Source organism: Triticum urartu, chromosome 7 (genome assembly GCF_003073215.2).
Source record: "Triticum urartu cultivar G1812 chromosome 7, Tu2.1, whole genome shotgun sequence".
Lineage (NCBI taxonomy): Eukaryota > Viridiplantae > Streptophyta > Magnoliopsida > Poales > Poaceae > Triticum > Triticum urartu.
The window spans coordinates 698,852,082-698,870,326 of record NC_053028.1 but is presented as its reverse complement, the minus strand read 5'-3'; the positions used below and the strand labels follow the sequence as shown (position 1 = coordinate 698,870,326).

Below are 18,245 nucleotides of genomic sequence, written 5' to 3'. Positions count from 1 at the left end.
AAGTAGTGTGGCTCGGGCATTTCATCGAACACCTCATGTGCATAGGAGGTGAGCTAGAGCACCCAATGCCCTCCCCCTCGCCGGCCAGCAAAAAACAGAGCACTGTGGAGTGCTCTGCTCGCCGACGATGGGGTATATATAGGCAACTCATTTGTCCCGGTTCGTGGGTGGAACCGAAACGAAAGGCCATCCTTCTGTCGCGGTTCGTGCCAAGAACCGGGACAAATGGGCCCAGACGAACTGGGACCAATGCCCACGAGGCCCCGGCCGGCCCCCTGGGCTCATGAACCGGGACAAATGCCTCCATTGGTCCCGGTTCGTGGCAGAACCGGGACTAATGGGCTGGCCAGGCCCGAACGAAAGCCCCTTTTTCTATTAGTGCAGCAGCTTACCATGGTTCTGTAGCATCATATGGACGGACCTAAGGGCGAACCCTAGGTGGTGGGATGCAGGAGAGAACAAAAGTGACAACTAAATCAAGTCGCATGGGTCAGCCAAGATGGAGCGGTGACCTCAATCTAGATTAAAGGAACATGGTCGCCGACAGCCTCGTAGGTTCCTGCACCGGTGAAGGTAATATACGCCGAGTAGCACTGGTTGCACATCACTGGCAGAGTGGCAGTAACGTCACAATTGCACAAGTTGGATTGATTCCTTCCTGACACGCTATGTAGTTCCACGATGAGATGCACACGTAGAAAGCTTGATCGATTAATCCGAGAAGGTCCTGAACATGCACGTACACATCCTTCTGATCTAGCACATGCACTTGAACTCTTTAAAAATTCCATTAGATTGTGGGAGAGCAAGAACGCTGGCTCTATTGCCCTGAACATCCGGGATACAGCCTCCTGATCGAACGTGCACTTCAAATCGACCAAAAACCAAAACAAAAATCTCATTAGATTGTGGGAGAGAAAAGAGGCGTAGGAGGAAAGCTGGCTCAGTTGACCTGTAGATGCACTTATACAGTATCCTTATTCCTAATAGATCGTCCACTTCAACTCTAACAAAGAAAAGTCCCTTAGATCATGAGAGAACAAAAAAGTTGAAGGAGGAAAGCCAGCCATGGCGGCAGCTCCTAGAGCCTAGAGATGGAAATTGAGGAGGACCTGGAGACAGATTGAACAGATAGGTCGGGTGGATAAAAAAATGTGTTTTTACATGAACCACATTTTTACATGAAGTGGAGAGGAGATTGATAATTCGGCCGTGGCCCTTCGGACTCCATAGGAACATTCAGGTGAAACCAATCGATCTGATTCCATTTTCATGTAAATAGAGTCCAACCGTGAAACGACTATGTGAGTTCGCTGCAAAAAAAATTGCGTCGGTTAATCTACACCGTAATAATTCGGTCCCACCAGATTAACGGCTCCTATTTTCTAATTAACGTGGTAATTTTCAAGGAGTCTATAATTAGTATAAGTATAGATAGATAGATAGATAGATAGATAGATAGATAGATATATAGATAGATAGATATAGATATAGATATAGATATAGATATAGATATAGATATAGATATAGATATAGATAGATAGATATAGATAGAAGATATAGATATAGATATAGATATAGATATAGATATAGATATAGATATAGATATAGATATAGATAGATAGATATAGAAGTATAGATATAGAAGTGTAGATAGATATAGATATAGATGGAGACTTGCCAGACCTAGATAAGTATGACGAGACTAGCTTGGGAGGTTCAACCAAGGTCATCATTAAGAAACTCAGCTGATTTGGTTAGTTCACCTAACCAAACGAATCTGCAGCTAGCTAGTGGTAGTTAGCTATATTAACTCAATCAACGTTGTCACTGCATGCAGAGCCATTTCAGGAACTGAGCAAAATGACAGGAACACAAAGATCGATATATATACATCAAAATTGCATATAGATATCCTTTCGAAAGGATAGGAAGATGGATCTAATTTATAGATTTTTGTAGCGTTAACACCAACGAACTCTTTATGGTATCACTATGCTCCCTCCGTAACAGTCACTAATCATAACCAATACAATTAAGCAGAAACTTGTACAAATAGCTAGTAGAGTATTACACTATTATATGAGCAAGTATGGAACCGGCAAGATGAAATTACAATGGCAAGTAGTTCAAAAATGGAAAAGAAGGGAAATAAACAGAGCCCTTCACTCAACTAATTAAACACATATCACAATGATGCCAATGTAGAAGAAAAGTGTATTACACAAATGAATCTAGACGTACTGGATCTTGAGCTAGTATGGTAAAAACACAAAGGGGAACAAACCAAACTGCTATGATTGATGACCCTTCAGGACGAAGGTGGTGGTTGCTCCAGCTTCACGACAGGCTTCTTTTCTTTCGGGTGCTCCTCGGCAAGCTGGTGATCGAGTTCTTGCTTCAGTGCTTGGGCGCTGGAGCCGTTAACTAGCACGACTTCCTTGAGTTCTTCTAGGTTTCCCAGGCCACTGAACTCATAAGGCGGTGACCCACCGTAGCAGTCAACCTTGAGCAGCTCAAGTTTTTTCATTGTCCATGATCCAAAAGTCACACTCACAGGTAAACTGTTGGAGCAGGAAATCTCGAGAATCTTGACCTTTTTGTAGGAGTCATCCTCGAATCCATTCACCATGACACAGAAGTTGAGGGAACGATCTTGATGCTGCTTAACACGAAGAATACATAGTTCTGGAAGCCCGCCAACAAACCTTATGACATCTTCTGGGAAAGACGCCATCTCCAGCTCCAGCTTTGTGAGCTTTCCAAACTTTACAGGCTGCTCCCCCTCCCATTTCGGCAACTTATCTTCAAGCCCATACAGTTTAAGGCTACGAAGGTTTGTACAAGGCAGGGAGATCATGTCATCCAAGCATCTTTGACTGTTGTTGTCCTTACTGATGAAGCAACAATCTCGCGTGGTGTCCTTGTTGAGTGAAACTGACAAGGACTCCAGATGGGCATGATCTTCGATTGCAGAGAAAAAATTGCTGCTGTTCTTCCCGTCGATGCCAAACACCCCGAGCTTGCGCAACTGGGTGAGCTTCTTGAGCTCTTTCACAGTATTCTTTGCACCTGAAGCAGTGATGTTGACAACACCAAGGGTGTGCAACGCAGTCAGTTCCCCAATCTTTGTAGGCACCTCAACACTGATTGTAGGATGATGACATCTGCAGAACTCAGGCAACCAGCTGCAGCTGCTGGATGAAACGGCTCGTTCAATGCCCATGGTGCGGTTGCCGGCACGAATATACTGCAGTTTGTGTAACTTGGTGATCTTCTTTGGCAGGGTGGTTATTGAGGTGCCCCTCACATCGAGTGTCTGGAGCTGCCTCAGATGATGTAATGAACCTGGTAGATGGTTGATCTCAGTGTGCCCTCTCAATGAGAGGAACTTGAGCCGACGCAACCACTCAAATATCTTGTCAAGATCACCATCATTTAAAGCCTCTGCATTCTCTAGATCAAGCACACGAAGCATCTTCATACTTTCAGAGATGAAGAATGACTCCCACACTCCAAACACTGTTAGTGACCGTAGCCGAGAGAAGTCCATGCTTGCAAACACAATTTCATCTCTTTTCCACTTTTCCAATATGACAAGGTGACGCCCGTTGCGTTGGGTTGTTAGTGCACATTTTCCACTCAATTCGAACACAAGATTCTCTTCCATTCGCCGTGACACGACGTACTCTCGAATGAAACCATTCACCTGGCACATAACCATCCTAACTTCGTCCACACTGAATGCACAGCTGTCGACGGATGATATCTGCTGGATTATGCTCAATTCAAGGAGCTTAGAGAAGTGTTTCTCCCCATTCTCCTCCGCAGATTCATTGTCACTGTCCCTGGAGTAACCCTCTGCAATCCACCGCCTTACCAGTCGTCTTCGCCGGATGGTTTGATCTTGAGGAAAAATCGACAGGTAGAAGATACATGGCTTGAGTGCATCAGGACAAGTACGGAAGTAAGAGTGCATCCAGCCAAATAAATCTTGCAGATTATCATACTCCAGGTCGGTCTCCAGACGGTGCATAAATTTTTGATTCAAAGAATTAATAATTTCCATCCTTCTGTTTGTCTTCGTGGCCAGTAATCCAGCTATAGCAGATATTACTTTGGGAAGACCGCCACACTTTGAAATAAGGTCTTTTACATCCGCCTCCTGATCCTTCAAAGGGTATGTTGAACTCTTCTTAAGTACCTGCATATATTGTTAAAAGGATTTGATTAGCTAGAGTAAATGAGCTAGCATTAGGAGTAAACATCAATTACATCTGATAAGGAGTACATAAAATGTGAGCGCTCTACAAAAACACACGCTTCTATTCCAAATTAATGATTGTTGAGTACACATAGTTTTGATCAAGAGAGTAAATGCAAAAGTTATTCAATATTCATGTATGAATGCCCGAATTATAAATGCTGAATTGCCAGTTATAAATAAATAAGGCAGGGAAACGAGGAAAAACATCATCACCTAACTAATACAAGGATTATTCATTTGCTAGAGAACCGAAAAATAATATGGAATATCATATACATGACACATGTTATTTTCATGATCTCCAACACACAAATGAGTTGAACACTAGAACTATAATTCTGTAAAACCTTACAAAAGAGCAATGATTTTGTGAACATATGATGCTGAAAATGTTCTCTGGAGGCTTGATTCCTCCACAAATTAAAAGCAAACTATGACCGACATTTAATAAGACTGACATATGCAGTTTCTTGGTCTCCCCAGGTGATTGAAGAAAATTAGCTCGTTAGATGATTGCCCAAGAAAAAAGAACATACCTTCTTTTTGAAGAGATCAAAGGCCGCATCAGCTTCTAGAGCCTTGACATTAAACACAAGTTCTTCTTTATTTGTGCAATATTCAGCAATGGTTGGATCGGTTGTTATAACAATGACAACACTCTTTAAATGTTTGGATACCAAGGCAGCTTGTATCATGTCCCAGTCCTTTGTGGACCGGAGATCGTCGATAACTATGAGGCACCAACCTTTTTTCAGAAGACGGTGACACTCTTCAGTTGGATCTTTCTCCGAATGAAAATCTGAAAGCAAGTTAAGATACAAGTCTCTAATATTAAATGGATGGGATACATCCACCCAATAATAATCCTCATAGTTTCCACCCTGAAGCTGAAGTACTGTGTCATAGAACAAGTTTTTGACAAGTGCTGATTTCCCAACTTGAGCTATACCCCACACGGACATCACCGGGAGAGAATTGACACGTGCCTGAGCTAGACATTTAACAAGTTCAGTCATTCGTGCCTCGCGTCCAACAAGGGCATCATTCTTCTGCTTCCATTCATCTGCTTCCTCTCTAAGTGACATTATTTTCTTCTCTCTGATTATTTTCTCGAGAGAAGCCATTGGTTCTTTGCCTTTATCTTCACCGCCATCAGAACCCTATATGCATGTATATAATGATATTAGAGCCAGGAAAGGACACATATATAGACAAGTGGGGGAAATTTCCTGGCTAGCTTACCATTGGGTTCTTGTCTTTAGCCCCATCGCCTTGAGAGGCCTGCGGGTTGGAAGATAGATTAACAGTCAAATACTTTAAAGAGAGGCAAGTCATATATACATAGAAAACTTGGGACTATTTTCTTAGCTAGCTTAAGGCAAGGGAATGATGTCAAAAATTTGTAGGTCATAAAGGGCTTGTGAATGAGGTGATGTCATGTTAATTTACGGTTGTCACGTGGGATAACCGATGACTTCTAAAAGAGGGAATTAAAAGCACACTTATAAGTTCCCTCAAATAAAACATGGTCTCACATCACTTAAGAATTTAAGACAAGATTTGTTGTATGTGATACTACTAGTTTTCCTAAGAAATTATGTAATGATAGTACTAATTGTCTATAACATAACATGGTAAGAGGAACATCCATTAGTTTTTTTGTAGATTCCGGTCATGTATATATCCATTCTATTAGACTATAGTATTGGTCTGTCTGGTGAGAACTAATGTCTTTAAATATGCATAACATGTTTGTGTCCTGGATAGTTCAACTAAAGATTAACATGTGGGCCTAAAAAGAATTTTTTTCAGATACAAAGATCTACTAGTTATGACTTGTTTAGTTATAATTACGAATAGCTAACATATTTGTTTGTTTAGACATGAATATGTAGAACTGGCGCAGTTGAGGTATGATTATTATCTCTATTGTTTATGATATGCTTAGGTACATTGATGTATACCTAATAATCGTGATCTATTTATGTTTGTTTATGTACATTGATATGCTCCGTCCTGGTTTATTGGTCCCCTTTGTAATTTGTGCTAAATTTTGACCAATGATTTAACTGACAAAATATTAGTGCATGTCAACAAAAATTATATCGTTGGATTGTATTTGAACATAGTTTTCAATTATATAATTTTTGGTGACATGCATGAACACTTTGTTAGTTAAATTTATGGTCAAAACTTGGCACGAAATACAATGGGGACCAATAAACCAGGACGGATGTAGTAGATGTCACAGGCCTGTCTATTTAGGTATTGTTATGTACATCATTGTGATCTATTAATAAAGAGATGGTCCACCAAAATTGAGGACCCGGTGTTTTGTTTTTTGTGCGAATTTGTAGCACATCATTATATAGTAGATAGATATATATTAATAATAGCAGAGAAGTTGGACGGGATGCTTCCCAGAATATCATCTATTAGAGAATATATTTATTACGGCATAAGTAGGTTTGTCACCTGAAAATGAAAATAACATATTCTCTTGAAATTTTGTACGTATTGTTAATAATTTTTCACACACACATCAATGATCAAGCTGTGCATTAAAGGATGTGGCTGGTTCGATAACCAAAATTAACACATAATTTTAACCAAATGTGTTTTATTATAATTTTAGAAAACTTCTTTTAATAGTAATTCTGTCAGGAATAAGTATCCGCAAAATCCTTGTTGGATGAGAACGGTTGCAAGAGATGCATTATAAGTTGTTTATAGAAAAAGGTCTGAATATTTTTCGCATAAACACGGTTTTCCGGTTTTCGGAGAACTAAGATTTACTTATCCTTATAATTTGTTACACTAACCAAATAAAGTTTTAGAATTACAATTGTAATCGTGTTTAGGCAAAACTGATTTACTAAAATCCAGGTATCCAAACAACCCCTGAAAATTATTAAAAAAAAGATTTACTGGAAGTAATTGATGGCATTTTAAGCTTAATTACCTTGTAGAGGGCACATATGGAGTGCTCATCCGAGAACTTTCGAAGCTCCACCACCTGGTATGAGTGTCCGATGCACAAGGTTGCTATCTCGGATTGCTGCGTCGACACGATGATCCAGCTGCCATTCATGGTATCAGGAAGGAATGCCCGGATAGCATCCCAATCTACCATGTGTGACAGGCCTTCCAAGACGATGAGGTACCTCTTCTCGTTGAATAGCTGCTCAAACTCACTTAAGAGATCTTGTTGAGTGGCCTCCATCTTCTCAAAGACATCCCTGCCTATGGTTCCTCTTTGCTCCATGCAAGAGGTTGCATGGAACTGAGCCATCATGTTGCGCATGAATTGGTGCGGATTGAAAGGATGCATGATTTTCACCCAGGAGCGGAAGGGGAATTCTTGGCATATCTCTGTGTGGTTGTAGGTCTTCCTGATGATGGATGTCGTCCCGTGGTCGCCAGCTGCACCCCAAACCGAGATGACTTGAAGGCCATTGTCGTGGTCCTGCTTCTTCTTGGAGATGAGCCGGGTGAGGTCGCTGAATCCTTGCTGCCTCTTGGTGGCACCTCTTGCCTCGGCGAGCATGTCAGCCGTGGTTGCAGCGACGATGGCGGCGCTTGATGCCATCGGCTCCTGCTGCAGGATGACGGGCTTGGATCCCGTGTCGCTGATGAGGCTGTAGCGTGTGTTCCTAGTGCTCACATCCTCCACCCTCGCCTTGAGCTGCTCGATCTCGCCGGCCGCCTCGTCCAGCGGCAACGGCAGCGCCATGCACCAGGACGGGACGACGCGCCACCACCACCTGTTCTTCATGTCGAGGTGGATGACGAGCTCGATGCAGTCTTCCACATCGTACGCCAGCTCGCGGATCTGCCTCACCCACGTTATCACCACCTTGTTCTCTAGGCGCTCCTCGTCGGCCACCTTGAGGAACGAGTGCATCATTTCGAACTCGCCGGTGATGAACACCAGGTTGCGCTGCGCGCTCTGCCGAAGCTTGGCCTCTTCTTCGATGGCCACCTGGGCCTTGGTCAACGCCCCCTCCACCACTGACTTGGCCAACCCAACAACCAGGTCTGCCATGTCTTTCTCTCTGTCTCAGTTCAATGGGTGGCTGTTTTCTTGTGCCTGATATGCTAGCAGCAGTAGCAGTGCTGGACTCCCACATCGACTGAGCATTCTCTTAAAGGGGATCACTTAGACCGATCGATCATCTATGAGCCAACTAAGCTAACATTGGACATTTGTTTACAAAGACTTAGGACTAGATTTTGAGGTCAAGTCTTCTTCCGGGTAAATAAGAGCGGATGCATTGCTAAAAAAACGAAATTCCTCTCACTGATACTCCCTCTGTAAAGAAATAGTATTTCTTTAGGGAGGGAGTACATCATACAAGGCGGATGCAGACAAATTTAATCTTTGCCTCCAAGCTCTGCCCTCATTGCTCATTTGCTGTATGCGTGGAGTGTTGGGGATGTGGTTGCTCCTGTACCTGCTGTATCAGGCCTTGGGTGTGTTGTGTGGTGGTGTGGTCTGGTTTTGTGTGGTTTCCGTTGCTTGTACCGATGTCGTTGCTTTATAATATAAAGCGGGGGAAAACCTTTTTTCGGTAATTTAATCTTTGGACTAAAGTATGGCGGCCTAAAACAGACTAAAAAAACTGTGCACACGCAGCAAGTGGCATGACGGAGACACCAATGAGGGTTTCCCTCCATGCCAAGCTAGTCCTGAATGTCTCATAATATCGTAACTTTTTTTAAGTAATATCATAACATTGCGAGGTTTCTGACATACTGGCTCTCCGTATATGGTCGTCACGTTATGAGCTTCTTAATTTTCGGTACAAGGGAAGCGCATGGAAGGCACTAGATGGAACCTGCATGCCGCCTTACCGGTGACATGTCATGCATATGGAGAGGGGAAACGATTGTCTGGCTGGTGTGAATTAATAGATGTTGGATAAGCACGCATACGCTCTGTGAGAACGCTTGTGTAGGTGTTTGTGTTTCCTTTATTGAGTTGGCGCATACGTAGACGTTAACGTGTTGTCATGGCAGGTAGTACGTCGATCCACAGCATCGACGACTATGAGATTTGAACCGAAGTTCAGATGGTTCGTACCGTTCGTGCTACTATCAATGGTGCTTGAGGACATTTGCATGCATGGTAGAAAAGCTCGGCGAATTCCATGGCACTCGGTTCTCGAGTATGTATGCATTAGGCTGGCCATAGTGGAGGTAACATAAGTAGTATCATGCACTTGAGACTCGCAAACATGCTTATGTGGCAGGGAATTAAAGAAGAAAGAGATGGTTATAGTAACATAGGTAGATACCGTAACATAATAAATGTGATGCTATTATGTGTCATGCATGGCAATAAATGAGACCATCTATGATACTAATCTATAATACTATGCACTATAGAGGTAGTAACATAGACTAGTAACATATGCATATTACTAGTCTAAGTTACTCCCCATTATGACTAGCCTTAGCCCAATGATCTTGTGTAACTATACACTCTAGTCTATAAATAACTCAAGGATCGATAGATCTCGAACTGATAAGCATGGATAGTTGCCCAATTGATTCGACCAATGAAACAACTACTAGTACATGTTGGAACCTTGCATTATTGCATCTATAGTACAAATCAATATCATGACTGTTCAGAGTTGTCATTGAAAATTAATGAATCAAACAAGCTTGATACTAGTGCAGATGTGACATGCAGATACATATTCATTGCTACGAACGAGGCATTAGCTATTCCACACTTCACTGTCTCGGTGGGATCAACAGACGATTAATTAAGTCTGTGATGGATCGAGATCTGATCGAGACGAATCTCACCGACGACTTTCGTAGCTCAGCTATCATCCTTTACGAGTAATTATACATCGCGATTCATCCATTAGGAGGAGCACACACATGTTGCATAAGCATGCACATGCTCTGTGAACGTATACATAGGTGTTTTTTTTTCTTCTTTCTTAAGTTGGCGATATGTTTTGACATACTCCCTCCATTCCACAATGTAGTGCGTCTGCGCTTTTCGAGATTCAACTTCGACCGTAAATTTAACCAACGAGACCGATTGCGACGGGAGAAAAAAATTATACTATTGAATTTATGTTTTTTATATGAATTCAATGATATAATTTTTGCTCCCGCCGTAGTCGGTCTAGTTGGTTAAACTTATAGTCAAATTTAGATCTTAAGAAGCGCGGGCGCACTATAGTATAGAATGGAGGGAGTATATATTATGATGGTAGGTAGTACCACGATCCGCATAGTAGACGACTATGAGGTTGAACTGAAGGCCAGATGGCTCGTTCAGATAGTGCTACTCCTAACGGTGCTTGGGGAATTTGCATGCACGGTAGAAAGGCTCAATGAATTCCTTGGCACTCGGTTCTCGAGAGTGTATGAATCAACTCAATGATCTCGTATACTCTCTTCCTTACAGTTTATAGAGTTTAATTAAAAAATCTCACCAATGAAGGTAGTTGGTGGGTGGTGGAATAATTTTTTTAGTTTACAAAAGTGCTCAATTAATGTGCTTGTTTTTCTAAGAGAATTGTGTTTACCAAATGAATTAATTATGATGCATACATGCATGATAAAAACTTTTACATTCATTCATGAGTTTTCTTTTCATGAACACACAAGAGGTGTGTCTTCCGTATTAAGGTGGGGAGGGGAAAAAGACAATACAAGATCCTTTACAAAGCCGCGCCCGTAGGCGAGCATCCACCTTACAAACAGAAACTAATCATATCTCACATCATCTTCTACTGTTCCACAAACCCTAGCTAGCTTCCACATCTCAAATTCGGAGCGAATTCTACCGACTACAGCAGATTCCACCGTCCCGATGCTATCAAACACACGGCTATTCCTTTCCAACTAGAGCAACCTTAGCTTGCAACAGACCAGCGAGTTGATTTCCTTTCTTTGCTCACTTGACAGTGATGAGCTTAGCCGCGGCCACCATGCACTTAGTTCGCCATCTGCGCACGACGTGAAATGTTGCAATCTGCCAGGGAGCAACACCGAAAACCAGACCTGCCGAGCGAAGGGGCAGCCCAGCAGAAGATGGTTCGCTGTCTCCTGCGCCTGGCAGCACATCACGCATTGGGGTGGGTGCTGCATATTTCTCTTGGCAAGGCGATTGACGGTCCAGAGACGATTATGTAGAGCCAGCCAGACAAAAATCTTGACTTCCAAAGGCGCCCAAGAGGACCAAAGCTCCACCATGCCCGGAAAGAACTCTCTGCCGGCAAAGAGGGCGGCGTAGGCCGTCTTCGCGGAGAACTTTCCGTTCGAGGCCAACCGCCACCTGAAGCTGTCCAGATTTTGCTGAATCACAACGTGATGAAGAACGTTCCAGAGGTTCATGATCTCCGCGAGGGCCTGCACAAAGGGAGTATATCCAGTCGTTCATTGATAAGTTTTCTTTTAATCTTGCATCTAGTGATTTAATGCACGTTGAAATCTGAACATATGATGAGAAGCAATGAAACTGAGACTTATAAAATAATATTTTTAGATAAGCCCTACAAATCAGAAGGGAGGAAGTAACTATACTCTCTGGTCTATACACGGTATGGTCTAAGCTCACTCAAGGATCAATAGTTCTCAAACTCATAAGCATGCATGCGTCAGGGTTGCCCAGTCAAATTGACTGGCCCAGTAGCAAAGCATCAACTATCAGTATACTGCTGCTACACATGTAACGAATCTTGAATTATTGCATCTATAGTATAAATTAATGTCGTGACTGTTTAGATGCGTCATTGAAAATTAACGAGTCAAATGAGTACTGCAGTGTGGATTTTTTTTCCATAAAGGGTGAATTTTATTGGCTCAAATAAAGCATCAAGAGGATACATCACACTGGACACACCCGGCCTCTGCATAACTAAGATGCACACAACCAATTCAACACACACGTGAAAACACACCAACAACTAGCAAAGTCATAAGACCAAAAGCTATGTGCAGGTGTGGAAAAAGAGAAAAGGAAACAACAAATAAGCCCCAAAGCGATCAGATGAACGACCAGCAAACTACAACTGAGGCCATATCCGCAGCAACCATTGGCAACACATGGATTATGAGGATCTTCAATAGCAACACCTTCAGGAAGGAAGCGACACTCAAGCGACGCCGTCATCAGATCCAACCACAAAGGCCGGTATCAAAGTTTTCACTCTAAAGAATCAGTTCGAATATATCCGAGCAATGCTTTTAATAAGGTAACGTCGTAAAAAACATCATCATTGTCAGGAATAACCACACGGGGCTTTCGCCCCGAAGCTCGAGAGCGGGTGCACGCAGCACCATCCAAATCTCACATGTGTTGTCTCCATCGCTTTTCCGCTATCCCAACAGCTACAATAGAACCACCGCTACTGCAGTGTGGATTTATCATGCAGATACAACCAACGAGGCATTTGTTGTTCAACGCTTGACGTTCTTGATGGAATCAACAGACAATTAATTAAGTCTATGATTGATGGAGATCTGTATGACTATGTCTCCGATCGAGACACATGGCCAAACTATCGTATACTTCATCCGTTTTTAAATATAAGTCTTTCTTGAGATTTCAATATAGACTATATACAGATGTATATAGACGTAGTTTAGAGTGTAGATTCACTTATTTTGCTTCATATGTAGTTTATATTTGAATCTCTAAAAAGACTTATATTAAGAAATGAAGGGAGTATATATATAGATCGAGACACATGGCCAAACTATCATATATGTACATATCCGTTAGGAGTACGTATACATCGTGGAGCTCAGCTCAAGTGTTCCGTTGTTCCGAATATCCAAACTTGTAGAACTAGTACATCCCTACAACGTAATTAATTATGCCCATGATATTATCCCTCCCCTTGGCAAAATCTGTTTCAAGATTTCTCGGCCTTAAGAAAATCAAGTGTAGTTGTTTCTATCCTTCAGTCATCAGTCACTTGATTTTACCATTGACATAAAATAAAGCATCAATAGGATACAAACATAACAAGCGTACATACGCAACTAAAAAAATGAGCATACGTACAGCTTCTTCATGACTAGGATGCACACGATAAATTTTAAAATGGTCCCTCTTACCTTCTCTTTTTACATGTGAGATAAAAAAGTTAAGAGTTAATCGGGCCACTAACTAAATGAGATCAACGACTCAGATCTATTTTATACTCTTATCTCTCATGTGAAAAGAGGAGGTAAGAAAGTACATGTTAAAACTGCTCGGATGCACACAAATAACGCCAACACCTGAATCATGTCGACAAGTATAGTAACATCATACAAGACTGAAACTATGCCTAGCCAGAGGAAAAAAATTGGAGTGATCAAAACAATGATCAACGATCCCTTGACATTACGAGCACAACGAGAATGGTTCTCCAACGGCAACGTCTCTTGCAAGGGAATGCCACTCAAGCATTATCGTCGCTAGATTCAACCACTGAATGTCAAATCGTGCATTCTCATCCCTAAGATCAGGTTTGTGCAAATCTGAGCAGTGCTTTCAACAAGGTAATGATGCAAAAACACTTTCATTACCAAACCTAGAATTTTCACCCTCGAGCCGAGACCTGGTATTCGAGAAGCACCATCAAATCAAAGTCATTTGTTGTTGTCTCCACCACCTTATGTTATCTCAATAACTACACATGTAACACGGTGAGATGCCACACAACTAAAGACCATGCTTGCACAAGCAACCAATTAAGCCGTGGCAACAGTCAGTCGCCACCAAATGCTCCAATTGGTGAAGGTCGCCGTCACACATGCGACGAAGATTGACGAGGTTGAAAGTCATCGGCACGACCAAAAATCCTAATTTGGGGCGCTTTGTAGTCCTGCACCATCGTCTTGCTTTCGCGTGCTTGCATGGGGTAGTAGAATCGACCCGCTAACATACTCGCCATAGCCATCAGGCTTGAAGGTCCTGGACCCTCCAGCCCGTCGGGGCAATGGCCTAGAAGTGCAGGAGACAGCATCACCCGAGTGTGGAAGCATGGACCACCTCATTGGGATGCATAAGGTTCCCATGTACAAGCAGATGAGATCGCAACCACCGACACCTCGCCACTAGAGACCATCGACACAATCGAATACACTGTTTATGTCATTGTACAATCATACCGTCTACCTCAAGCCGCCACCCATAGAATGCAACTCGCGGAAGGCTACTATAGCATAGCAGAGTGCTAGAGCTCTCCTGGCCGCCACCTACATCAACTTGTATCAGGGCTTAGTCTGGCCACTAGTCTCTAGCAGCTGAGAAGGCTGGGAGGACAGGGAGGTAGAGGCGGCGACTTAGGGTTTGGGTGGTGGCGGCGGCTGTGCGTAGACTTCTTTTCTTCCGTGGTTGCAATTAATTCTTTGTGTGTGTTTGTGTGGATGTGTGTTCCTAGCGTCAATCACTTACATTAGCTACATAAAAAACATGGAAAATATTTAAACCGTACTCCCTCCATTCGTAATTATAATTTGTTTTAGATATTTCAATATAGACTACATACGGACTGGAATGAGTGAACCTAGTGGTAGTTCAACTGTGCTACCTATGGACTGGACTACATGTTCAATTGTGCACTCACAATTGACATGATTTTTCCATTCAAAGGGTAAATACGGAAACAAACCCAAATGGTAGTTCAAATGTAAGTATGCACAAGTTTGAAGTAAAATGATACAAACATAATTGAACATGACATGTTTGTGTTTTTAGGGAATATACCGGTACAGATTGAATATACACAAGAGTATATTCAACAATGGATTTGTCAAACATGGCCTTCAAAAAGACTACCAAGCGTCTTCTCCGCATCTTTGTGAAATTAGATCATCTCAAAACATGTGTCACTCTGCTTCCATAGCTCATCTGCCTTTCAGATTGTGTTGAGCCTGTCAACAATTTCCTCTATGGAAGGCCTATTTTTCTGATCAATCTGCACATTCTAGCCCAGTTTTTATGCATGCATGTACTTGATGGAGGCATTCTGAATCCAACGATGAGTACTTGGATGCTATGTGTTCTGCTGTCCACTTTCTACGTATCTGTATGCAGAATTAAAATTATGATTATTAACTAGTGATAATATACAAACAATAAACATAGCCTACTAAGTTTCATCCTCAAAATTAAACATAAAGTAATTTATTTTCTTACTTTATCAATGTAACTCCTTGAGGCACGGTCCTCCATTTTGCCACGACTCTTCTCCCCTGTGGTGATTTGTATTATCATTACACCTAAACTATATATGTCTGTTTGAAATGACATGGCATTGCGAGTGTCGTTTATATATTCTGGAGCCATGTATCCACTGAATATTATTGGCACCGAGAGTTAGAATGAATTACAAAGAGGTGAAACCGTCATTTACAACAATAAAGGAACAAACTAATAATGTCAAAATTTGTGATTAGCTTACCATGATTCCTTTGTGATCTGTTCATGGCTAAAGATTCTGGAGAGTTCAACATTGGCAATTCTGGGCACCATTGTTTTATCCAACCATATATTTTTCAGGTTAAGATCCATATGGGTAATGGGATTATTATCTAACTGCTTGTGTAGAAAAAGTAAACCCTGGCAAATCCCCTTGATTATTTTGAAGCATGTGTTCCAGTTGTTACTAGGTTCAGTCGAAGAAGAATCCTCCGTCTCTTCAGTCCCTGTATATATCAGGGTAAAAGCTAAAGAAATTAGAAGATAAAGAATGTAAACACGTCCAAACTCCTAAACTCCAAGTCATGCAAACATCAAGGGAATTAATTAAGAAGAGAATTTCCAAGGTGTGTTAGGTACCAAAAAGATGCTGTTGAAGGTTCTCATCGGGAGCAAATCCATAGCAGAGTAACCTTTCTGTACTGTTCTGGTGTGTTTCATTGCAGAACCCAACCAACTCTACAATGTTTTCATGTTTAAGCCCCACAATACTCTGAACCTGATTCTCAAAATCGTCACGTGGAATTTCTTCGCTTTGCTCAAGTTTCTTCACAGCAATCTTTTTGTTAGAATCTGGCAGAGTTCCCTGTTTGATCATTTAAGTTCTACATATTAGCATCTATTTGATCATCAAACTTTTGAGAAAGACAAAAAAAATATGAGGAAAAAAGATCGAACCTTATAAACTGTTCCAAATGGATCTTTACAGAATATTTGGGAGAAACAATTCGTAATTTTTTCCAGAAACATGAATGGAAATTTCTTTGATAATTCGGGGCTGGAGCTGCTTCCTTCGGTTTTCTCTTCAGTTGCCATTTCTGATGATCTAAGAAAGTAAGGGAGATGCGAAGGAGCAGCCTATTATTGGATTTGCTACTTCTTCTCATTAGCAAAACACGACAGTTGTTTTAAAACAGGATCCTAAAATAAGTATGGGATATTTTACGAATTAACATCTGAAAACAGCCAGATCTTGCATAAACTAATCAGGAACCTTGAGATCTAGGAAGACTGACCGTAAGCAAGTTGGGAAGAGAAGACACCGTCCGCGCCTGCCTGCGCAGCTTCTTAAAATTAGGAGCTAACCTTGTGTGCGTCTGTGTGTGTGTGTGTGTGTGTGTGTGTGAGAGAGAGAGAGAGAGAGAGAGAGAGAGAGCAAGAAGAAGATTAAACTGCCTTGAGGAGGGCCGTGGGTGTGCACATATCACAAAGAGAGACAGAGAGAGAGAGAGAGAGAGAGGAAGAAGTTAAACTGCCCTGAGGAGTGTTGTGGGTGTGCACATATCACACACACAGAGAGAGAGAGAGGAAGAAGAAGAAGCTTAAACTGCCGTGAGGAGGGCTGTGGGCTTGCAAATATCACACACAAACACAGAGAGAGAGAGAGAGGACGAAGAAGATTAAACTGCCTTGACGAGAGCTGTGGGTTTGCACATATCACACAGAGAGAGAGAGGGAGAGAGAGAGAGAGGATGAAGAAGATTAAACTGCCTTGACGAGGGCTGTGGCTTTGCACATATCGCACACAACTACACAGAGAGAGAGAGAGAAAGAGAGAGGATGAAGAAGGTTAAACTGCCTTAAGGAGAGCTATGGGTTTGCACATACCACACACTATCCTTTTCTAAAAAAAACATACCACACACAAACAGAGAGAGAGAGAGGACGAAGAAGATTAAACTGCCTTGACGAGAGCTGTGGGTTTACACATATCAGAGAGAGAGAGAGAGGACGAAGAAGATTAAACTGCCTTGACGAGGGCTGTGGCTTTGCACATATCGCAGAGAGAGAGACAGAGAGAGAGGATGAAGAAGATTAAACTGCCTTGAGGAGAGCTATGGGTTTGCACATACCACACACGGACAGAGAGAGAGAGAGGGACGGAGGGGGCAGGAAATAATTTTGGTGCCTACCACTTGCGTCATGATATATAGATGAAAGAAAATATATACCCACAAGCAGGTATAAGCATATGGTTAACTATTAGCGCAGGAAACGGCACTGACAACCAGGTGGTGAAGGGCCAGCTGCGTGGTCCGTGTCCCTGTGGTGTAGGATAATATAGCTGTGTCGATCTGCCGTCTCTCAGGAAAAAAATTGAAAATGCCATCATTGTCTTTGCCAACTTGCAGTTGCCATCAACTCCGTGATGTACTAGAGGAGATAGAGAGAGTATATATAAGAGCAACACCAACGAGAGACCCATTTCGTTCTCTCATGTCCGTTTGGACCTGTGCGGACAAAAACAACGGCCCAACACAGCGACCCATTTTTTTTGTCTATTTTATATCCGCGTGGACACATTTTCATTCTAAATTTAAGACACATTTGGGTCCAAAACGGACACAAAATGGGCGTTTGCTGTGTCCCTCTCGTCTGCCTCCGTCCGCTGTCGGCACCGCGTGGCCCACCTGCCACCACTCACGGAATACTTTTTCTCTCTCCTCTCTCTCTCTCGCCCAGCCATGGCACAGGTGCTGCCACGCCGTCGCGCTCGCCCTGCTCGGACGCCGCCGTGCTACCGCGCTTGCC

The 18,245-nt window shown here is 42.4% G+C and overlaps 2 protein-coding genes across 6 annotated transcripts; both read right to left on the bottom strand.

Moving 5' to 3' along the window:
- Positions 1 to 2,032: 2,032 nt before the first annotated feature.
- Positions 2,033 to 8,740, bottom strand: LOC125525628 (disease resistance protein Pik-2-like). Its single transcript, XM_048690636.1, has 4 exons — positions 7,230 to 8,740; positions 5,510 to 5,548; positions 4,804 to 5,427; positions 2,033 to 4,204 (listed from the first exon to the last, which is right to left on the bottom strand). The coding sequence occupies exons 1-4, from the start codon at positions 8,310 to 8,312 to the stop codon at positions 2,312 to 2,314; spliced, it is 3,639 nt and encodes a 1,212-aa protein (XP_048546593.1). The 5' UTR covers positions 8,313 to 8,740; the 3' UTR covers positions 2,033 to 2,311.
- A 2,273-nt stretch (positions 8,741 to 11,013) lies between these two features.
- LOC125522560 (cysteine-rich receptor-like protein kinase 26) lies at positions 11,014 to 17,551 on the bottom strand. 5 transcript variants are annotated; one of them, XR_007289824.1, is made up of 6 exons: positions 16,392 to 16,722; positions 16,074 to 16,299; positions 15,697 to 15,940; positions 15,432 to 15,588; positions 15,000 to 15,319; positions 11,014 to 11,647 (listed from the first exon to the last, which is right to left on the bottom strand). XR_007289824.1 is itself a non-coding variant. In XM_048687611.1 (6 exons), the coding sequence occupies exons 2-6, from the start codon at positions 16,527 to 16,529 to the stop codon at positions 15,206 to 15,208; spliced, it is 879 nt and encodes a 292-aa protein (XP_048543568.1). In that variant the 5' UTR covers positions 16,530 to 16,592; positions 16,730 to 17,551; the 3' UTR covers positions 14,913 to 15,205. The 5 variants fall into 5 exon arrangements, 4 of the variants coding, with proteins under 4 accessions (XP_048543568.1, XP_048543566.1, XP_048543567.1 ...); XM_048687611.1 differs by lacking the exon at positions 11,014 to 11,647 and adding an exon at positions 16,730 to 17,551 and having other exon boundaries at positions 14,913 to 15,319; positions 16,392 to 16,592; XM_048687609.1 differs by lacking the exon at positions 11,014 to 11,647 and adding an exon at positions 16,730 to 17,550 and having other exon boundaries at positions 14,913 to 15,319; positions 16,392 to 16,634.
- Positions 17,552 to 18,245: the final 694 nt, after the last annotated feature.